The 23,414-nt window shown below is 51.2% G+C and overlaps 1 protein-coding gene across 11 annotated transcripts in view; it reads left to right on the top strand.

Annotated features, from left to right (window-relative positions):
• Nucleotides 1–23,414, top strand: part of GRK4 (G protein-coupled receptor kinase 4) — a 96,764-nt gene that overhangs the window by 59,566 nt on the left and 13,784 nt on the right. For 10 of the 11 annotated variants that reach the window (XM_057546375.1, XM_057546374.1, XM_007172292.2 and 7 more), the window contains 6 exons: nucleotides 4,165–4,202; nucleotides 15,737–15,826; nucleotides 16,702–16,910; nucleotides 20,956–21,093; nucleotides 22,645–22,782; nucleotides 23,252–23,380. In XM_057546375.1, the coding sequence (XP_057402358.1) occupies nucleotides 4,165–4,202; nucleotides 15,737–15,826; nucleotides 16,702–16,910; nucleotides 20,956–21,093; nucleotides 22,645–22,782; nucleotides 23,252–23,380 (742 nt within the window). The remainder of the gene's footprint in view (nucleotides 1–4,164; nucleotides 4,203–15,736; nucleotides 15,827–16,701; nucleotides 16,911–20,955; nucleotides 21,094–22,644; nucleotides 22,783–23,251; nucleotides 23,381–23,414) is intronic. The other variant, XM_057546373.1, reaches the window with a different exon arrangement.

Genomic DNA, 23,414 nt, shown 5'->3' with positions numbered 1-23,414 from the left:
GGAGTTGGGAGTGAGCTGACAGGTGGCTTTCTGAAGGATCAGAAACAGCTTCTTTGTGTTCTGAGAGCGACATTACGCGGCGAGGTGGGTACGTGTGACTCAGAGTGATTAGGTTGGCTTCTGGGAAGAGTGCGGGGTTTGTTAAGATTTGTAATTATTTAAAACCGAAGCTCCACCTCCTGCTTTCTTAGAGGAGGAAGGACGCAGCCGTTGCTTTGGGAGGAGGTGTGTTCAGCGTAGGGTCCCTGGAGATGCACCTGGGGCTGGGTGCTCACACGCGGTTACACAGCCGCGTCCGTGCCCGCCAGCAGGAGGGGTGACTCAGGCAGGGTGATTCCTGCAGAGTTGGAGCTCGTCATGGTGAACACATTGAACTCTGGCTTTGTTTCCGTGTATCACTGTGCTTAGAGAAAACCACCCCCTCTGATATGAGTAGCAAAAAATGCTGCTGGCTTCGGTCAAAATCGATACCAATAACATTCACTAGTAGAACACGTAACAGTTTCAGAGCACTTTGACGTGCACTGTCATCTCATCTTCCCAACAGTCTTGTGAGGAAGGCATCACATCCATGTACCTTCCTGGTGAGAGATGGGTACCCGGTGAAGTCCTGTGTTCTGCCCTCTTTTCCGTAACAGGAGGGGCAAGCGGAACCTCTTCTTGGTTGGATTGTTACATTTCCGAAGAGACTTGACTCTGACTCATCCTGTATTAAACAAGATTTGAATCATGACACTTCCACTCGTCTGGAATGCTGTAGTTGGAAATGATCAAGAGAAAATGCCATTAGAAATTACACTAAGGGTGGGAGACGTCTAGCTGTGCATTGGATGAATTGTGGATTGGAAAGCAGGTGAATCTTCCCCACTCTAAGGAGAATGCAGCTGGTGTGCAGGAGAACAATGGGGAGAGGGGAACAGTTCAGACCTGTAATTTGTGTCAGTACTGAATTGGGTCATGCAGGCCTTTAGACACTACAGATGATTGCTATCACATTAGATTTATCAGTAGCTGAAAGGTTCATTTATTCATTCCAGAAATATGTATTGAGTCCCAGGTTTATATGCTCCTGAGTTGTGTGCTTGAATCATGTCCTGGGGACACATCAGATTTTGAGGTCCTTGTCCTCAGGAAGCTTATAAGCTAGAAGGGCTCTGTGTGGGTGAACACGTAAGTGGAGATATAATTACCATTTATGGTAAGTGCTTCAAAGGATGATCTCTCTTGTTTTCTACGCTTTTTGAAACATGGACGTTTATAGTAAGAATGGCAGATTTTAATGTTTATAGGGACCGCTAATCTGTATATGACCCACATTCTTCCAGATTGGACATTTCTGCCTCTTAGGGATTGGTTCTCTAAAAGCAATAGTAGCTAAGAAGCCCGTTTCCTGGTGGCTCTCTTAGGTCAGTCGGCCTTCTGGACGGGGCCACTGACTGACCAGGACCTCAGAGTCTTGCCCTGAGGCCAGTGGGCCATCTCTGTCTTATCCAGACTCAGGTGTGAGCAGGTTGTCATACTGTGACGTGCCTGGGCACCAACTCAAGATGGCTGTTTTCTTGTCACGCTCCCACCAGGAACATTGCTCCAGATGCCTTTGCATTGGAGCAGAGCCAATTTTCAACACCGTGGTTGAACTATTTAGGCCGCACTAAAGTGCTGGTTAGGCCAGAGCTCTAGACCCCTTCCCTGTGGCCGTGCTGTTCTCCCCACCTTATTGCCAGCGGGTCCTCCCCACATCTGCTCACGTCTCCCTCCCGGGAGGGGCTGGGTGACTGAGGCCATCGTGGGAGACAGAGGGCGCCGGGGAGGGCAGGCCCGCCCGTGAGCCGTGGACCAGGCCTCAGTCTCCAGAAATCGTCTTCAACTTCGCCATTTCCTGATAACTCATGACCCAGTAGCAGGCTGGGAAATGGGATCCAGATGGGAAAGTACTTTTTTAACAAGAAGAGGAAGGGCACGAAGCCAGCAACCCGAGTTTCCAGGGAACCGGGACATGGAGGTAAAGGTGACTTTTAAACGGCCTGAGAGCACACCAGTTACACACCAGGCAGCAGGACAGCACCGGGGCTGGGGGATGGTGTAAAAAAGTCAGAAGACAACCTTATCTCCTTTCATCCTCAGCTTTGGTCAGACCCTCGTGTATGTGCTGAATTTAGTTTGTCTTCCTGGCTTAAGCTTATGATTAGAGCATCACTTTTCAATACAAAAGGAGCTGAAAAGATCATCTGGTAAAACTCTTTCACTCGATGGTTGAGGAAACCAAGCCCCGGGGGTGAGTGACCTCAGCCGTGGTGAGGCATTCTCCCGCTGAACGCCCTGGGCCCAAACTCAGAGAGATGTGAACAGAACTGCGAGGCTGATGAAAAGCCTGCAGAAGTGGTTTTTGAGGGAAGGTTCAGGAAAGGACAGATACCCAGTGTGTGGTGTGGGGCAGGGTGGGAGCACGGCGGCTTTGGGATTGGTCCCAGCTTGCCGTCTGGCATCCTAGTGACCCGCTGACTTAGCTACAGCCCAAGAGTGTCTGGACATACTCCAGAGATGCTGTGACAGTCGCAGGAGTCGGTGCGTGTCAAATGCTTAAGCACACATCTTGGCATCTGGAGAGCGTTCAGGAGGAGTTAGCTGACACCATTACTGCTACCACCGTGATTATTCTGCGCAGTACATACGGCGCACCTCCTTTCGGAGCAGGTGGCTGGCGCTGGACCTGAGAGCTGAGAGTGGTACTGGCGGCAGTTGTTAGGTCAGGCTTCTCACGTTTCAACGAGCCGGTCCCAGGACCAGGCGAGGATGCGGGTCGGCGGTCAGCAGGTCTCTGGCGGGCCCTCGATTTGCTTCCAGCCAGCTCCCAAGTGGTGCAGGCCCTCGCTCAGAGCACCGGGGCTCTAGGGGGTCTCGAGAGACGTTTGAAGTAAGGTGGGTGGGCAGCTGTCCTGCTGATGTGGAGTGCGGCTGTGAATGTTGCATACAGGGAGGGTTACTTTGTTTTCAACTGCATTTCCTAGGATTTTTTAAATACAGAAAAGAATGAAAGAAAAAACAAGGGTGTGCACATGGCTGGGCAGTGCAAGCAGAAGACACCCGTTGCCGCCCCTCTGCTCCCCAGGGAGACCAGTGATGGTGGCAGGGGCGTCTTTCCAGAGAATGTCTCTCTGCAGCGACCCATGCCCACATTCTTGATTCTCTGAGCTTCTGGGCAGGATAACTTCTCGTGTCTCTTCTGGGGTGTGGTTTCTGACCCCGGGAGGCGTTACAGTCCCTGCAGCCCCTGGGCGGGTGGGCTGGGAGCGCCCCCTTGAGACCAGCCTCCTCTGAGCGGCTGCTCTCTGCTGCTGGCTCTGTCCCCTCTGTAGGTTCCAGTGACGCGGCCACAGATGGAGGGCTGGTGCTCAGGAAGATGGACTCTTGTGACAGGGCCACACTTGAAATCAGAGTTAAATATAAATCCTTTGAAAACGAATTTTCTTCTCTCTAAGGGAAAAGACAAGTAGTTTGCGATATCACACTTAAGATATTGTCGTCTTTGGTGGGACACACTTATTTGAAGTTTGTGGCGTCGCCCTGCCTTCGCAGGAACCGTGATCAACAGTCACTGCTGCGGGTTATGTGCCCGCTGCCACGAGGCCTGGTCTTGCCCAGACCCTGCGCAGCCCGGGGAGTGGGCGGCTGCTGGGCGCTGTGTCTTGCAGGTGAGGACTCAGGCTTGGAGAGGCTGAGGCCACAGAGCTGGTAAGTGGCAGAGCCAGGATCTGAATCCATGCCTGTCTGACCCCCCAGACGGAATTCTTCTCGTATGGGGAATGTTCAGTTGTTGACGTTTTAAACAGTATATTAATGACGGGAGAAATGGAGCCGTGTTCCTTAGGGGCCAACCCCTCACCACGGGGCTGCGCGTCTCACGGCCGGGACGTCTTCCCTGAAGTCTGCAGAATGGTGCGCTTTGTGCACGTTGTCTGTAGGATCTTCCTCCTTCACGTGGCCACTGGAGCCTTGTGACGACACCAAGGGCTCGCCGCTGGACCCACAGGGGGGTTCTGTTACCCGCCTTTCTTGCCGTTGCTCAGAGCACAGGGGTGTCTGTGGGTCTTTCCGCTGATGCCGACGGATCCCAGCGTCAAATTCCAGATAACTGACTTTCTGCTGTTGTTTCTTCCCTTGCAGAGACTTAAAGCCTGAGAATATTCTCCTCGATGATCATGGTGAGTGAGCGAGCCTTTCCTGTCCACAGCGTAGACTTTGTTAACAGGGACTTGGGGACGGAAAGTTAGCGCGCACTTGGCCAGTTAGTGCGGAGCGGGAGCTGCGACAGGAGGGGACGCCCTCTGGTGTGTGCTCGTTTAAGGACAGAATGGACGGACTTCCCTGGCGGTCCAGTGGTTAGGACTCCACGCTTCCACCGCAGGGGGCTTGGGTTCGATTCCCGGTTGGGGAACTAAGATCCCACAAGCCGTGCGGTGTGGCCAAAAAAAATAGAATGGAGATGTCATCATTATTCCCCTGTATCTAGGCAAGAAGCAGAGATGGTTCTAATTTTCAGTTAAACTCAAAGGAAGAACACTTTCCCCTCCCTTATTTCTTGCTGTTCGCCCACCTCTTGCTTTATTCTCAGTGGTGTGTTTATGCCCTCCTAAACACCTGGCTACTCTCGGGGGCCGCCCTCCCCACAGAGCATGGGTCGGAGCAGGCATGGGGCTGGGGGCCCTCGGGGGCAGCAGGAGGATGGACGGCCCGCAGGCAGGCCCACCGCGGCCAGGTGTTGACCAGCGGCCCCGGCGTGGCGTCGGGAGGGAGCTGTCTTCGGGGGATTGTTGGGGTTGTCTCAGGACTCTCACGGTCCGGTGGAGAATGAGCCCAGGCCGGCGTGGCTACTACAGAGGAGGAGAGGGGCGGCGGTATTGAGGGCAAAGAATCCTGAAGGCGGACGTGGGGCGCGTTCGGTGCAAAGACTCCTCTGATGCTTCTGCCGCGTGCTTCCCGCGTGGTGCCTGACACGTGAGCACAGAGCGGCCACCTGTGCGGAGGGAGTGGAGTCTCGCTTCGTGGGAGGTGATGCTGAGATTTGGAAGAGTGTTGCCCAAGGGCATGTTCACAGCTTTGGGCTCTGAGCCCGTGGTTCATTCCTCGTGCTGTGCTGTTAACCAGAGCGGGGATTCATGCCCCGTGTGGGGATGAGGAGTGTCTCCAGGAGATGTTATTAATTGGGAAAGAGTGAGGTGAGAGCAGCGTGCAGTGTGCTTCCTCTTGTGTAAAAAGGGGGAAATGATCAGGGATAGTTGTATTTGCTTGTATATACGTAAAGACACAAAAACAAGAGTCACTAGAAACTATGAAGAGGTACTTCCCTGGTGGCACAGTGCTTAGGAATCCACCTGCCCATGCAGGGGACATGGGTTCGATCCCTGGTCCGGGAAGATCCCACATGCCGCGGAGCAACTAAGCCTGTGTGCCACAACTACTGAGCCTGCGCTCTAGAGCCCACGAGCCACAGCTACTGAGCCCACACACTGTAACTACTGAAGCCCCTGCACCTAGAGCCCGTGCTCTGCAACAAGAGAAGCCATCGCAATGAGAAGTCTGCACACAGCAACGAAGACTCAATGCAGCTAAAAATTAATTAATGAATTAATTAATTTTTTAAAAAGGAGCAGTAAGCTGCAACCAAAGGGTTTTTTTTTTTGAAGTGCAAAAACATCTAAAAGATTTGCCACGAACATGTTTAGAAATTAAGGTATGTTGGGACTTCCCTGGTGGTCCAGTGGTAAAGAATCCGCCTTCCAATGCAGGGGACACGGTTTTGAGCCCTGGTCCGAGAAGATCCCACATGCCGTGGAGCAACTAAGCCCGTGCGCCACAACTACTGAGCCTGTGCTCTAGAGCCCGCGAGCCACAACTACTGAGCTCACGTGCCACAACTGCTGAAGCCCGTGCACCTAGAGCCCGTGCTCCGCAACAAGAGAAGCCACCCCAATGAGAAGCCCACGCACTACAGCGAAGAGTAGCCCCCGCTCACCGCAACTAGAGAAAGCCCGCGTGCAGCAACGAAGACCCAACGCAGCCAAAAATAAATAAATTTATAAAAAATAAAAAGAAACTATTAAGAGTTAAAATAGCATAGGGGGAGCAGACTTTCCAGTCATACTGACACCTTTATATATGTTTTTAGTACACAATTCAATTTCTGCAAAAAAACAAAAAAAACCCAAAACACCCACAACATGCTGGTATTTTGATTGGAACTGTGTTGAATCTATAGAAAACTTGTGGAGAACTGACATCTTAATATTGGATCATCCAATTTAGGAACGTAGTCTACAGTTCTATATATTTGGGGTTCCTTCAGTTTCTCTCACTATTACTTTGTAGTAGTGTTCATTGTAGTACCATGTGAATATATTGCTTATTAAAAATCTTTTTTTTTTTTTAAGTGGACTCGAGGAAACTCTGTGCATATATTTGCAGATCTTTCTCTGCATGGGTCCCTCCTCTCCAGAACGTTATCCCACAAACTTGAGCTGACCTATCTATCCCATGTTCTAACTTCCGTCTTCTCAGCTTAGCAAGGCCGTCCACTCTGCTTGGGTCCCCCGTCCTGTGCTGAGACCTGAGGGTTGCTCCCGGCTAGGATGCCAAGAAGGTTGTAGGGCCCAGCTCGCTGTTTCTCTTCTCTCAGGACTCATGGTCCGCAGCTGCCCTGGACTCAATGTGTTTAGTGCTTTTGTGTTTTGTTTAAGAAATCTTGGCCTGAACCTCAAAATGTTCTATGTTTTATTCTAAAAACATTACTGTTGGGCTTCCCTGGTGGCGCAGTGGTTGAGAATCTGCCTGCCAATGCAGGCGACCCGGGTTTGAGCCCTGGTCGGGGAGGATTCCACATGCCGTGGAGTAGCTAAGCCCGTGCACCACGACGACTGAGCCTGTGCTCTAGAGCCCGTGAGCCACAACTGCTGAGCCCGCATGCCACAACTACTGAAACCTGCACACCTGGAGCCCGTGCTCCGCAGCAAGAGAAGCCACCGCAATGAGAAGCATGCACACCGCAACGAAGAGTAGCCCCTGCTCTCCACGACTAGAGAAAACCTGCGCGCAGCAACAAAGACCCAACACAGCCAAAAATAAATAAATTAAAAATAAATAAATAAATAGATAGATAGATATATTACTGTTTTATCTTTCCCATTTACTTCTGTAGTCCCTCTGGAACTGATTTTTGTGCATGATATGAAGTAGAGGTTGACACATTGTTTTCAAATATATAACCAGTTGACTAAAACCATTCATTGCAAAGATCATCTATTCCCCTTTTCTTTGGAGTGTCACATTTTACATAAATCTAGTGTCTCTATATGTGTGGATCTGTCTCTGGACTCTATAGTTTCCTTGGTCATTTTATTCATCCTTGAACCAGCACCATAGCCCTTAACCACTGAAGATTTCTAGTGAGTCTTGATATCTGTTCAAGTCCTCCAGCATCATTACTGTTCTTCAAGATTGCCTGAGCTATTCTTAGACTCCTTCATTTCCAGATGATTTTTTATAATTGGTCAATTTCTAGAGGGAAAAGCAAGAAGGTATTGGGATTTTGATTGAAATTGTATTGAATTATAGAATAATTTTCAGAGAATTAATATCGAATCTTTGAATTTATGAACATAGTATACAGTTCTGCGCATTTGGGTCTCTTAAGTTCTCTCAATATCACTTTGTAGTTTCATTGTAAAGTACTTAACGCATTTCTGTTATTTGATGTTTTTTAATGGTATTGCTCTTAAAACTTCATTTTCTATTTACCTGTTGCTGGTATTTCAAAATACAATTTCCCCTAGGATTTACATTTTACATTAGTGTGTGATACGTTGTGACAACTGATGAACCGATGTTGGTACAGTATTATTAACTAAAGTCCATAGCGCATATGAGGGTTCGTTCTGTGTTTTACACATTCTGTGGGTCTTGACAAATGTGAAATGATATATGTTCATTATCGTATCTTATGGAGTAGTTTCACTGCCCTAAAAATTCTCTGTGCTCCACCTGTTCATCCCTCCCCCACCCCCAACCCCTGGCAACCACTGATGTTGTCACTGTCTCCATAGATGTACCTTTTCCAGATGTCGTAGATTTGGACTCACACAGTCTGTAGCCTTTTCAGATTGGCTTCTGTCACTTAATAACATGCATTTAAGGTTCCTCCACGTCTTTTCATGCCTCGTTAGCTCATTTCTTTTTAGCGCTGAGTAATATTTCTCTGTCTGTATGGACCACAGTTTATTTATTTTCACCTACTAAAGGATATCTTGGTGGTTTCCGAGTTTCGGTAACTGTGAGTACAGCTGCTATAAATATTTGTGTAAAGTTTATGTGGACATAAGTTTTCAGCTTCCTTGGGTAAGTACCAAGGAGTGGGATTGCTGAATCGTATGGTGAGAGTTTGTTTAGTTTTGTGAGAAGCCACCAACCTGTCTTCCAGCGTGGCTGCCGCATTCTGCGTTCCCAGCGGCAGCGACGCGAGTTCCCGCTGCTCCGCATCCTCGCCAGCACGTGGCGCTGTCAGCGTTGTGGATTCCGGCTGTTCTGACAGGTGTGGAGTGGGATCTAGTTTAATTTGCGTTTCCCTGATGACAGGATGTGGAGCCTCTTTTCATATGCTGACTTGCCAGATGTTTATCTTGTTTGGCGAGGTGTCTGTTCAGGTCTTCTGTCCATTTTTAATTGGGTTGTTTGTTTTCTTATTGTTGAGTTTTAAGAGTTCTGTGTTTATTTTTGATACCAGTCCTTTCCTTGAACAAATATAAATGTTTTTAAGTTTAATGAGGTCCATCTTATCAATTTTTTCTTCCGTGGTTTGTGCTTTTGGTTACAATTGGAGTTGACTTTATATCCAGTGACCATGTTAAATCCACTGAATTCTAAAAGTTTGTAGACTCTTTGGATTTTCTGCAGACACCATCATGCCATCTGCACTTGGCCACTTTATGTCTGCCTTTCCAATTCTTCAGCCTTTTGTTTCTGTTTCTTGCCTCGCGACACCGGATGGGACCTTCAATACAATGTTGGATAGAAGTTGTAATAGCGGGAATTCTTTCCTTATTTCTGATCTCAGGGGTAGCCTTTCAATGTATCACCATGAAGTGTGAAATCCGCTGAGTATTTTTATAGAAATTCTCTTTCAGATTTAAGAATTTTCCTTTTAAAAAAAAATGAATGGTGGCTGAATTTTGTCAGTGCTTTTTCTACCAAAATGACTGTATGTTGTTCTTTTCTCCTTTTAATATAGTTAATCCACCAGTTAATTTTCCAGTGTTAAACTCATCTTTCATTCCTGAAATAGACCCAGCTTGGGCACAGCATGCTCCCCTTACTTGGATTGCTGGATTCTGAGGAGGCCCCTCACCTCCAGCACGGTCTCTCTGGCGCACTCCGCACGAGCGTCGGAATCCGAGCTGGTGTCTCCGTCCCTACAGCAGTCTCCAGGGGTTCAGAAGTCTCCATTCTCGGCATCCAGCTGCTCCCAGCCTCGGTAGGCGTCCAGGTGGGAGCGGCTGGAGAGCCTCTGTGTGTCCCCCATTCCCAGTCGGCAGCCTCTGGCTTGACCAGGCTTTGCAAGTGCTTCTGAGGGAAACACCTGCTGCCCCAGCAGGGCGCCTTTGTGTGGATCTCCTGCTCAGACGTTTTGGTCCATCCAGGCTGGTCACGTGGCTCCTAGTTGTGGCCAGTAACAGTGTAGGCCCGCCGTGGCCTTCTCCATCCTGCCCTGAGGCAGGCGCTCAGCATCATGTCTGTGGCAATTACTGTGTTACTTGTTCTTTATACACCAGGGACCTGGTCCCGTTCCAGTTAAGCATAGAAAGGAATGACAAAGCTTTGTTTTGCTTTTCTTGATTTCAGGAGACTTTTAGTCTTTTCTTGGTGTTTTCCTACTCTTTTAATTTTTAAAAATGTAATCCTAGCTGTACTTTAGTTTCTCTGACTTAAAAAATGCAGTTGATTTTAGGATGTTTACTATCTTAGAATTAAAATTCCGAAGAACTAATTTGCACCAGTAAGGCATAGAACATAAGAGTAACAGGATTGTCTGTAAGTACCTCTTCACTTCCCTTATAGACAGCTTGTTAGGTTTTCTGTTTTCGTCTGTAAAGTAGAACTTGACATTTGGATTCAATTTAGATTTTTTTAAAAAGCTGTTTATCATCTATTCTACGTTGTGAGGTACATTTACCATTTGTCCATCCTAAATATGGAAGCAATCTTTTTTGCAAACTTATAAATTAAAGGGGATTTGGTTTATGAAATTCATCTGGTGGTTGAGATAACAAAGAAAACTTTATCATGCTTATATTTTCTATAGAGGCCTTCCTATTTTTATGAAATAGATATATCCCTAAAGACTGGGATAAATAGTGAGTTTTTGTAAAAACCAGGAGCATTGTATTATTGACAGTGGTTTTAAAGGGAATCCTATGTATCATATTCTTCTATCTATAAAAATATTTATCAAAGATACAGATACTGTTTTTAATATAAATACAATAATATTTTATTTTAATAAATTGATTTATTTATTTATGGCTGCATTGGGTCATCGTTGCTGCACGCGGGCTTTCTCTAGTTGTGGCGAGCAGGGGCTACTCTTGGTTACAGTGTGCATGCTTCTCATTGCAGTGGCTTCTCTTGTTGCGGAGCACGGACTCTAGGTGCGTGGGCTTCAGTAGGTGTGGCATGCGGGCTCAGTAGTTGTGGCTCGCAAGCTTTGGAGTGCAGGCTCAGTAGTTGTGGCGTACGGGCTTAGTTGCTCCGCAGCAGGTGGGATCTTCCCAGACCAGGGCTCGAACTCATGTCCCCTGCAATGGCGGGCGGATTCTTAACCACTGCACCACCAGGGAAGTCCCTACAATACTATTATTAAATCCAAAACTATTTAATGATTCCTTAATATCACCTAATATCCCATTGACTTTATCTTCCTTAATTATTTCATAAGTGTTTTTATAGTTGTGTATTTAATGTCCAATGAAGTCTACATTAGATTTGGTTGATATCTTGTTGGGTCTTTTGTAACTTCATAGGTTCCTCCTCCCTGCTTCTTTTTGTCATTTATTTGTGAAACCAGGTGTTATGGGTTGAATTATGTCCTTCCAAAATTGATGTGGTGAAGCCCTAACCCCCAGTCCTTCAGAATGTGACTGTATTTGGAGATAAGGTCTTTTAAGATATAATTTAGGTTAAATGAGGTCTTTGCGGGGGGCTCTAATCCGATATGACTGGTGTCCTTATAAGAACAGGAGACTGAGACACAGACACACAGTGGGAAGACAGACGTGAAGACACAGGGAAAGGGGACAAAGGCCAAGCCTTCCAACACCTTGATCTCGGACTTCCAGCCTCCAAGACTGTGAAGAAATAAATTTCTGTTGTCTAAGCCATCTGGTCTGTGGTACTTTTTATGGCAGCCCTGGCAGGTGTCCACAGACGTTTGTGCTATAGAATTTCCCATGCTCTGGATTTAGCACCTTCCCTATCCTCGTTTTTCCTGTAAGCCAGTAGTTAGAGCTGGAGGCTAGACTAGGTCCAGATTTGATCGTTGGTGAGCAAACTTGGTGTGTCCTTCCTGTTACGTGACATCAGGAGGCGTGTGATGGCCAAGTGTCTCTCTTTGCTGTCAGCCTGATCCATCCATTATCCAGTTCCCACCAGCCTTTCACTCAGTGGATACCTCATTCCAGTGGGCTCACCTCACGATAAAATGATGAGAGTCTTACGCTGTCATTCCTTTTGCTCTTATTTGTTGGGATTCATCTGTAAAAAAGAACTTTGCCTCATCAACATTTGTTTACCTGGGGCTTCCCTGGTGGCATAATGGTTAAGAATCCGCCTGCCAATGCAGGGGACACGGGTTTGAGCCCTGGTCCAGGAAGATCCCACATGCCATGGAGCAACTAAGCCCGTGCGCCACAACTACTGAGCCTGCACTTTGGAGACTGCGAGCCACAACTACTGAACCCTGCGCGCCTAGAGCCTGTGCTCCACAACAAGAGAAGCCACCGCAACGAGAAGCCCGCACACCGCAACGAAGACCCAACGCGGCCAAAACAAAAACAAAAACAGTTGTTTACCTGTTTGTTCAGGAAAAGCAGAGGAAACACTTGAATACTTCCCTTTATTTTCATTTCTCAGAATATTATGTTAGTTCTCTGTCATTCTCCAGGATGACAAATGAGGTTTTTGTTTTTTCTGTTTTGGTATCATTATGAATGTGTGGACTAAACACTTATATACATTATGGGCCTTTGGAGTCATTATTCCTTTTGATGTTGAGACTGTCCCATCTTTGGCCAGCGGGTGTCCAGTAGTCTTTGCTAACTTCCTCGTCTTCTGCTGTAAGGAGATGTTCCAGGATTGTCTTGCCCGTGTGCTGACCCAGACCTGGGACCCACCATTTCTCCAGAGGGCCCCGGTCCTCTGTGCGGAAAGCCGCATCGTGAGACCACCGTGTGGGCGCTGAGGTTGCTCATTGCTGCCCTGTTGGTCATTCTTCCTAGACCTGCTCCGTGGACAGAGAAAAAAATGTGCTGTTCCTTTTTAAAGAAAACATTCATCATGGATTCATATTGATATTTCCAAGTCTCATCAACTTCTTCATTTCACTTTTGTGGTATTTTTATCCTAACGCTGAAAACGTTAGTTCCTAATGACAGTAACAGAATTACACTATTTTTCTCCACTTTTTTTTAAAATTAATTAATTAATTTATTTTATTTTTGGTTGTGTTGGGTCTTCGTTTCTGTGCTAGGGCCCTCTCCAGTTGTGGCAAGTGGGGGCCACTCCTCATCGCGGTGCGCGGGCCTCTCACGATCGCGGCCTCTCTCGTTGCGGAGCACAGGCTCCAGACGCGCAGGCTCAGTAGCTGTGGCGCACGGGCCCAGTTGCTCCGCGGCATGTGGGATCCTCCCAGACCAGGGCTCGAACCCGTGTCCCCCGCATTAGCAAGCAGATTCCCAACCACTGCGCCACCAGGGAAGCCCTCCACTATTTTTTAAGCAGAGATCACTCTACAGCACTAAGTGCCAGCAGAAGAGCAGGCTTGATGTGCCCAGTCCCCACCGATAGGTGGGGGGTTGTCCCCAGGCTCCTGCTGGTTTGGTCAGTGCTGCAGGGCGCAGCCTGTGTCGAGGCATTTCCCGTTTCTTGTTTCTTCCAGCGTTTCCTCGGGAATCTATCGCAAGGAATAGTGGGAGCGCGAGGCGAGGGCTGCACTCACGCACGGTGTTGCCAGACATCCGGATCGCTCTCGTGCCTGTGCGGGCCCCACCAGCAGACTGTGTTCTCAGACCTGGAGTTTTCGTCAGTTTGTCAGTAGTTTTACTTTTTATTTCTCAATTGAAAAAACACACTTTAATTAAAAAAAATAAGACCAGGGATACTTAAAATTTCACAATATGCCAGTCCTCTGCTTAGACACGAAATACGTGAAAGGTGTGTTATGGAGAGAATCTTCGTGTTTGAAAGGAGGAACCTGAGACACAGTAATAAATGGCAGAGCTGGGGCTCAGACCCAGGCTGTGTGGCTCTGGGTGTGCTCGTAAGCCCTCTACCCTCCTTCCTTCCCAGGCGGGCGGGCATGCGGGCAAGGCCACCGAGCTGGCCAAGCCGAAGGTTAGTCTTCCTGTTGGGGGGCACAACGGAGACTGCTTAAAACTCTTTCAGTGCCTTGGAGGGCATGTTGCATATTTTTAGTGTTCTGCAAATATTTATTGGTTGATTCATTCAGTTCTTCCATAAATTTTTTTAAATTAATTTTTATTGGAGTATAGTTGATTTACAATGTTGGTTCTGCTGTACAGCAAGGTGAATCAGCTATATGTATACATTTATCCCCTCTTTTTTATTTTTATTTTTTTATTTATTTATTTTATTTATTTTTTTTTTTAAATTTTTTTTTTTTATTTATTATTTATTTATTTATTTATTTATTTATTTATTTTTGGCTGTGCTGGGTCTTCGGTTCGTGCGAGGGCTTTCTCTAGTTGCGGCAAGCGGGGGCCACTCTTCATCGCGGTGCAGGGACCGCTCTTCATCGCGGTGCGCGGGCCTTTCACTATCGCGGCCCCTCCCGCTGCGGGGCACAGGCTCCAGACGCGCAGGCTCAGCAGCTGTGGCTCACGGGCCCAGCCGCTCCGCGGCATGTGGGATCCTCCCAGACCAGGGCTCGAACCCGTGTCCCCTGCACTAGCAGGCAGACTCTCAACCACTGCGCCACCAGGGAAGCCCTATTTATTTTTTTTTTATAGGCTTTTTTTTTTTTTTTAATTTTATTTATTTATTTATTTATTTATTTATTTATTTTTGGCTGTGCTGGGTCTTCGGTTCGTGCGAGGGCTTTCTCTATTTGCGGCAAGTGGGGGCCACTCTTCATCGCGGTGCGCGGGCCTTTCACTATCGCGGCCCCTCCCGTTGCGGGGCACAGGCTCCAGACGCGCAGGCTCAGCAGCTGTGGCTCACGGGCCCAGCTGCTCCGTGGCATGTGGGATCTTCCCAGACCAGGGCTCGAACCCGTGTCTCCTGCATTAGCAGGCAGATTCTCAACCACTGCGCCACCAGGGAAGCCCCCCCTCTTTTTTAGATTTCCTTCCCATTTAGGTCACCAAAGAGCATTGAATAGAGTTCTCTTTCTAGACACTCAAAAGAATGTTCTCTATGATTTATTATTTTCACAAGGAAATTAATAACTATTTTAATCTTCCTATATAAAGGCATTAACACATAACAGTTTTTTAAATGAAGTTCCTTCATTTTATTTATTATTTCCTTGACACTATTACCATTTGTTCTTTAGAGAAAAACTCCATATTATTTGTCTCTTGTTGTCCCTGTGTATAAGCCTCTTGGTGTTCTGACAGGGAGTGTTTATTTGCTGTTTCATAGTTAATGTAGTATCCATTATAGTTTTTTTTTAAATTAATTAATTATTTATTTTTGGCTGTGTTGGGTCTTGATTGCTGCGCAGGCTTTCTCTAGTTGCAGTGAGCGGGGTCTACTCTTCGTTGCGGTGCGCAGGCTTCTCATTGTGGTGGCTTCAGTAGTTGTGCACAGGCTCTAGGCGCACGGGCTTCAGTAGTTGTGGCACGCGGGCTCAGTAGTCGTGGCTCGTGGCCTCTAGAGCTCAGGCTCAGTAGTTGTGGTGCGTGGGCTTAGTTGCTCCGTGGCATGTGGGATCTTCCCAGACCAGGGCTCAAACCTGTGTCCCCTGCATTGGCAGGTGGATTCTTAACCCCTGCGTCACCAGGGAAGTCCTCCATTATAGTTTTATTTATGTGTCTGGTAGTTATATGGAAATAAAATAACAAACGTAATGCTCCTATCTTATCCTGTGGTTGTCTATGGATAAAGGGCTTCCTGATGAATAGCCAGGCATAAATCTAATTTCCTGCGGGTAGTGGAACTGAACGCACGACAGGATTTTACTAAATGTGGAAAAGTTAAATGTAATTTTATTTTTTGTATTTTTAATTTTTATATATTTATTTATGATTGAACCCGTGCCCTTGGCAGTGAAAGCGTGGAGTCCTAACCACTGGACCGCCAGGGAATTCCCTAAATGTAATTTTATATCTAAATGTTTCCAAGTATGAATTGCTATAATTTCCATCAATGTTTTTTAGATTTTTTTCCCCATTCTTTATTGGTAAAGTGTCAGCTCGCCCCCTGTGATTTGTCTCATGTATTTGGTCACATGCAGGACACATCCGGATTTCAGATCTTGGTTTAGCCGTGGAGATCCCGGAAGGGGAGACCATCCAAGGAAGAGTCGGAACGCTCGGCTACATGGGTCTGTAACCGACCACCCCAGGGTGCTCAGGCCCCCGCCCTCAGGACACAGAGAACTGAACATGGGAAGGGACCTTGGGTCAGCCCTGGCCCGCTGCTGGGGAGCGTACCTGGCCCCCCGGCCTGCCCTCCTCTCTGCTGACGGGCCAGAGTAGGGACAGGACAGCGGGCCTCCTCACTGCTCACTAGCCCCGCACACCGCTCCCAATGTTGTCGAAGTTATTCGCACAGCTCCAGAGCAGTGACCCAGCCTGACGCGGGGGAGCCTCTGACATGAGGGACCCTGAGGGCCTCTGCTGAGTCCCGCACTTACCCTCCCCCCATTCCACTGTGGCTGCTGTCACCTGCTGCTGGGGTCTTACTCTGATGGAATAGGGGTGCCCGGGGACCTGGCTCTGCCTGTTTGGAGGCGGGGTTTCCCCACGGTAGTTACTCCACGAGTAGTAGGAATGGTTTGTAATAACAGCTTTACTGAGATGCAGTTCATATGCCATAAAATCCACCAACCCGAAGTGTGTAGTTCAGTGGATTTCGGTATGTTCACAGAGATGAGCAACTATCACCACTGTCCGATTTCAGAACTTTTTCATCACCTCAAAGAAGAAGGCCCGCACCTGTCAGCAATCACTCCCCACTCCTCACCTCCCACCCCCAGCCCTGCAGCCGCTACTCTACTTCCTGTCTCCGTGGACGTGTCTGTTCTGTTTCGTATAGGCGGACTCATGCACTCTTTGGCCTTTTGTGTCTGCCTTCTTTGGCTTAACATGTTTGCGAGGGTCATCCCTGTGGTAACAAACATTAAATTTATAATGTGTTGTTTGGAATTAAGTATGAGGACATTTAACTTAATTTAAATTTCCTGTGTTTGTTATGTAGCTCCCGAAGTTCTCAATCGTGAAAGGTATACATTTAGTCCTGATTGGTGGGGACTTGGCTGTCTGATATACGAAATGATTCAGGGACATTCTCCGTTCAGAAAATTCAAGGAGAAGGTTAACAGGGAGGAGGCGGAGCGGAGAGTGAAGGAGGAGACGGAGCGGTACTCCCAGAAGTTCTCCGAGGACGCCAAGTCCATCTGCAGCCTGGTGGGTCGGGCTCGGGGAGGGCGGGAGCGGGGCTAGGCTTCTGACCACCCGCCGTTCAGACTAACGACCCAGCCCTCCCTCCGTAGGGCTCAGGAGGGGCCACCTGATGCTCGCCGGTGCCAGGGACAGGGCCTTCCTCGCAGGGGTTTCTGGTCACGCAGAGCAGAGTTCGTTGTTTGCTTTCCCCAAAGGTGCTGCTGAGAGGGAAGGGTGGTGTTGGGTCATTGTTTAGGGCACAGCTGGCCAACTTCACAGGACGCTAAACATGGAACAGAATCTTCGGGGTGCTTTGCAGCGGTGAGGTTTTTCTCTCTGCCCACGTTCCTCAGAACTCCCTTTAACTGGTCGCCAGCGACTGTGGTCCTATAGACACCCTGACCCGATGGCCTGCCACGCGCCTGGCACTGTCAGTCCCAGGCCGTCCTGGCAGTAAGGGGATGAGAGAGGCTCTCCTTGTCACTTCACTTCTCATAAGCCAACACTTAGGATTTTCTGAGCACATTTTAAAATTCATTTGCATCCAGCGAGAATTTATTGAGCATCCCCCATGGGACCTTCCCCGGCAGTGAGTAAAACAGGCAGTAATCCCACCCCTTCTGCCTCCAAGCCCAGTGCTCTCACCGACTCAGGGGAGGTGGCCTGTGAGACGAGGATCTTCGGCCGGGAGGTGGGAGGGGCTGGCCGCCGGGTGGGGTGGGGAGGAGGGACCGCACAGGGGCAGGAGGCCGGGGGCTGATGCGCTGGGACTCCCGGGAAGAGACCCACGGGACAGAAGGAGGGGGGCCGGCCCGGGCTTTGTGGGGATTCAGGTGGGAGTCTGAGCCCTGGGTGGTGGCAGAGCGAGTAAGAAGCCGTCGGACTCCGGGTGGACGGGAAGGCCGCGCCCGCAGGAGTTGTGAGCCGTGCACGGAGCGGGGAGGGGCTGCAGCAGAGCCCCGGCGCGGAGGCGGGGTCTCGGTGCGGGGCGGGGAGCTTGTCCCTCCTCCTGTGGCGCGCGGGGGTGGGAGGGCGCCGCTGGACGTGTGCGGAGAAGGGAGGGTGCTTCCGGCGCGCCAAGGGCCGCGTGGGCGTCCAGGGGGGTCGGTGGCCGGTGGGGTGCCGTGCTCCTGCCGCCCGCCCCCGGCAGGCAGGACGCGCGAAGCTCGCAGCAGGCGGGGAGTCGGGCTCGCTTAAGCGGGTCTGAAGAAGCCGGAGAGAGGCCGCGGGGCTGGGTGGGTGCTGAGGGGCGGTTGGAGGAGCGGCCGTGGGTGTGAGCGGGTCGCAGAGGAGAGTGCGGACACGGGGCAGGTGGAGGCGGGCTCCTTGCCGGAGTTAGACACAGGGGGGCACGTGCCGTGGGGGGAGGGCTGACGGGGGGGTGGTGGCAGGGTGGGGGACGGAGGACCAGGCCACTGGACGGCGGCCACAGAGGGCGGGGCGTGGTCCCCCAGTGGGTGCTGGGGTCAGCTGGTGGGTCGGTAACTTGCGGGAGTGGACACTGGCTGGGGACGAATTACCTCGGGGTCCCTCTCCTTTTGTGTCCGTGTGTGAAGTGACGTGTGCTGGTGGCCTTTCTCGGGCTGCGCACCGTGCTTGGAGCTGACGGCGTTCAGTCGGCTCCTCCGTGACCACCTCCTGGCCACCCTGCTGTTGCTGTTCAGTTGGTAGATGTTGACCCGGTGTCTGCTCGCATGCGACAGTCCGATGGGGCTGCAGGAGCATACAGATTAAGTGAGAAGTGCGGCCGGCCCCCCGGGAGCGCACAGTTGAATGGCAGGCCTAAAGTAACACGAAAGCAGCTAGAGTCAAAAGCAGAGCTTGACGGGTGCATGCGTAAACAAGATAGAAGCGAAGGCTTCAGGGTTTTCAGGATGAAGGTGTGCTGTTCGTGGGAAAGATGGTGGTGTCTGCATGAAGCGCAGCGTTGTGACTCAGGGCTCGGGGTCGAGGCCCCGCATCCCACCACCACGCGCTCACCCCTCCGGGTCTCGGGTTTCTCATCTAGAAGATGCGGACGGTGGATAATTTCTACCTTATAGAATTGCCAGCGGGATAAAATGAAGAGTGCGCGTGAAGTGTTTAGTCCCACGTGGATCCTCGGTAACTGCTGAGTGGAGCAACAGCTAGTTCTTAGAGAGCCTGTGAAATTCCAACAGACAGGGCCTGGAGGAGAGGCCAGCTCAGGTGCAAGGTCGATGTGAACAGGGCACAGGGGGGGAGCGTGGGCACCTGCGGGGTCCGGGATGTGGCCCGGCACTGAGGGCACGCGAAGGGGACTGCCCGCCTCTGCAGGTCTCTGGCCTCCACTGCCCGTCCCTGCCGGGCCCCTGCTGTGACACCTGGCGTCGGGTACCGCTGGGCCATTTTCAGAGCTCTCTGTTTTCTCATTTCATCCCCACAGTGGCTTTCTAGGATATTCTCAGAGCCGCACGGTGGAAAAATTAAAAGTTGATTTCCATGGTGTCCTGTAGTCAGTGGCAGCAGGCAGCACGGGCACAAGGTGCTTTCCGCTGCCCGGCGCTGCCTGGTCAGGCCCCTGGACCGCGTGAGTTGGCAGCAGGCTTGACAGAGGCATGGAGTCCCCGCGGTGCCGTCATTGCATCTGGCCTGACACAGTGTTCGGGTCTGGTCTTAATTAAGGAAGCCTGTCTTACTGAGCCCCGCCCTGGCTCGGTGCTGGAGTTCCCACGGCAGCTGCCTGCATGAGCTTGAGTCCCGCAGGAAAGCCCGGTGCCGAGCAACTACACAGGTGTATTCCCATCGGTGGTGTCTGGTAGGAGTCAGCCTGGCCGAGAGACGGCCTCGGTGTGTGTGCGGCACGGCCGAGCAGGCGGGGCCCGGCCCGGGGGCTGCAGGTGTGTGCAGGGGCGTCGCACACAAGCCGGGAGCCGAACGTGGGTGCTGGCTGGGAGTCGAGGCCACGGGTCAGCCAGCGTTCCTGTGAGGCACCAGGTGGTGTCACTGGGGCTTTGCAGGTCTCTCTCGCATTGTTCAGCTCACCGTTGCAGTGCAAACAGCCACAGACCCCTGAGCTAAGGGCCAGCTCTGCTCCCACAAAGCCCTATTTACAGAAGCAGGCACTGGTGCGATACAGCCCTGGACTGCAGCTTCCCAGCCCCCAGCTGCAGCTTCCCAGCCCCCAGCCTAGGCTAGGTTTTGGAGGCCCAGACCTTTCCTGTGTCGCTTTGAGCAGAGGCAGACCTCTTTGACTGCTAATTGTGGAAGAAGGCCTATCTGAACTTTTGGCAATAGTGGGCATACCTCACTTTTATGGTGCTTCACAAAGAGTGTGTTTTTGACAGATTGAAGGTTTGTGACAGCCCTGTGTTGAGCAAGTCTATTGCCACTGTTTTCCTAGCAGCATTATTCTTTAATTATGTACAATATTTTTAGACATAATGCTATTGCATACTAAACAGACTCTAGTAGAGTGTAAACGTAACTTTTATTTGCACTGGGAAACCAAAAAATTCGTGTGACTTGCTTTATTGCAATAATCACTTAACTGTGGTGGTCTAGACTCGAACCCGCGGTATCGCCGAGGTCTGCCTGTTTAAATGTATAAGTAAGGAATACTTTTGAAAGAAACACTTTCTATTAATTTTAAGAATATACAACTTTTAGAACTAGGTTTGCTAAATTTTTGCCTCATCTGAGGTCCTTAGTGATCTGTTTAATTAATAGATTAAAATAGTTTCTAATCATCAACATAACTTGGCATGAAAGTGGTGTCTGCGAAGTTCCCAAGAGCTTCTATTTCTTGAAAAAAATTCCCCTAATTTTTACATGGGTAAACTTTTCTTAAGGATTTACTTAGCTAACTCTTTATTTATTGATAGCTCAAAGGCAAAACTTCAGTTTCAATTCCTTTTTGAAGCGTTACGTATCCTAAATCAGTAAAATCTGAAGTAACAAGGTTTGGTTGATACTTTGGAATGTGAGTGACTTTGTTGAGGTGGAGGTACTCTTTGCCACCCTGAATTCTTTGGCCATTATTATGGAGCTTTTCTGGGTTTTCTTTTTTATCCTTGGAGCTTCAATTGACTCCATTTTTACTCTTCCACAGTTACTCACCAAGGATCCCAAGCAACGCCTGGGCTGCAGGGGCGAAGGAGTGGCTGAAGTCAAGGGCCACCCTGTGTTCAGGGACATTAACTTCAAGAGGCTGGAGGCCCACATGTTAGACCCCCCTTTCCGTCCTGACGTAAGTGTGTTGCCAAAGAGCAGTGGGGTGTTGGGGTGTCTGAGAAAGCGGATGTTTTCCAGGTAGATTCAGGACCACCCGTCCTGCCCCCAGTGCCCCCTGGCCCGTCCTCACGGGCCCTCCCGGCCCGCTGCCGCCCTGGCTGGTGGAGCCCACCCAGGTCACTGCCCTGCTCAGAAACCTCAGCAGCACCCGACACCCTCCCCGGGGCGCCCCGCCAGGGCCCCCACGTTTCCGCGGCCCCGTCCTCCGTCCGGAATGCGCTTCCCCACTCCGGGTCTCGCAAGGTCCTGGCTGCACACTGAGGGCCCTGGGGTGGCCGCTCGAGCCTCCTGGTGAGCGTGTGGCGGGGCCCACACGAGGCCACGTTCCCAGTGCCCAGCAGGCCCCGCGCACGTCGGAGCTGGGCCGGAGCAGCCCCCTCTTTGGCCTTGAGCTGCTGCAGGCCTGTGATGGAAACGTGGAGATTCGATCATTCCACAGGATATGATGGGCCTGAGACGTGCGGTTAAAATAGTTTTAGTCGTACAAGTCAGGATTCGTTGTGTTTATGTGGAATGTGTTGTGACAGCAGCTTCTCCCTTTGCGCTCGTTCTCGCAGCGCCCTCCCACCTGCTGGCCGAGGCTCCAGGTACTAGAGTCACGGGGAGGACCAGCTCCAAGACAAGGAAAACCCAGCCGGGGCTTCTCGGAGCCTTCTTTCCACCAGGCCCTGGGTGCCGCGGGCTGCGGCCTTCCCTGAGGAGGGCGCCGGCTGGGGAGTGAGGGCTGGAGGCGCTGGGGTTGTTCCGGGGGTTCTCCTGCCTTTAACCAGAGGGCCTGGGGGCCCGCGTCTGAGGGCGTCAGGCAGCCTGGCAGGGGCGCAGGATGGGGTTCCGGCCTGGGCTCGGGCCTCCCCATCGTCCCCTGCACCGTCTCCTGAGGGCCGGCCCGCCCGGCGGCTCCCACCTCCCCGCTGCTCTCAGAAGTTCTGACCAGGGGCCCGGGATCGGCACGCTCCTTGTCGTGCACACGCTCGGGCGCTCAGCGTACGCGTCCCTGCGCCCCGGGTTCCCGGCTCCAGAGGCGGCGGCCCGGGCTCCACACGCCCCGCCTGCTGGCCTGACTCTGCGCCCGAGGACGCCAGTGCCCGGTGGGGCTGGGGGCCTGGGGTCCTGCCCAGCGCAGACGGGGGCCAAGCAGGCGGACGGGCACGTGCGCGAGGGAGGCCGAGGGCTGGAGGCTTCCTCCGCCGTGTCCCAGCAGGGGCACCCCCTCCGCCCTTCTCCATCTGCAGCCTCTGCTGTGGCCCGTTTCCGTGCAGGAAAGAGAAGGCGGGGCCTCGGGAGGCTTGTGGGCGAGAGAGTGGGGAGCTGGAGCAGACGGGCCGCGGGGCCTGTGGCTCTGGGGGTTCCTAGAGCGAGGAGTAGGCGTGCTTCACGCCGGGAGGGATGGCGAAGAAAGGAGGGTGCAGGTGTGCGTGCGGCGGCTTCCCAGGCGTCCTGAGCGCCGCTGAGGGAAACAGACGCAGCGGCTGCCGTCTCAGCGGCGCCCCTCTGTTCTCGGTGACAGCCGCAGGCGGTTTACTGCAGGGACGTCCTGGACATCGAGCAGTTCTCCAGGGTGAAGGGCATCCACCTGGACAGCACCGACTACACCTTCTACGGCCAGTTCGTCACGGGCTGTGTCTGCATCCCCTGGCAGAACGAGGTACTGCCCGTTGCAGCACGGCCCGCCTAACTAGTTACAGCGACCAAGAAGAACCTCACGTGTGTAGAGTGAACAGTTTCCTCTTTAAAATATCTTTTTAGCTATTTTACATACACATCCATTTGCGTGTGCACACGTGTGCATGTTCGGAGGTAAAATTATATGTGGCAGCTGCCCCTGGTCCCTTCACGGGGGGTGGACAGAGGTGGCCCTCTCGGGTCTGCTGGGCTCTTGCTGCCCTGAGTCCTGCTCCCTGAGCGGGGCTGGCTGGACGGGAGTTCACTGCTTTGGGGGCCACATTGGCGGCCACGTGACCTCCCCCAAGAGGAGGTCAGGGAGCAGGGGAAGTAGGAGCCGAGGACGGGGGCCGGAGTGGCCGACGAGCGCTGGGCTGGGGGCCGGGTGGGCGATGCTGACTGGCCACGTGGGGTCTCCACCACTTCTCTGTCCTGCCCTTCTGTGGATGCAGATGATCGAGTCTGAATGTTTCAAGGACATCAACGAAAGGGGAAATGTGGCCTTAGATCCAGAAGAGAAGACATATCAACCAGCTCCCAAACAGAAGAGGGGCTTCTTCCACAGACTCTTCACTCGAGGGGTAAGGGTGAAACACGTTGTTATTATTACTATCA

This window comes from Balaenoptera acutorostrata, chromosome 5, assembly GCF_949987535.1.
Source record: "Balaenoptera acutorostrata chromosome 5, mBalAcu1.1, whole genome shotgun sequence".
NCBI lineage: Eukaryota > Metazoa > Chordata > Mammalia > Artiodactyla > Balaenopteridae > Balaenoptera > Balaenoptera acutorostrata.
Note: the sequence above shows the minus strand (reverse complement) of the source record. Positions and strands in the feature narration are given on the sequence as shown.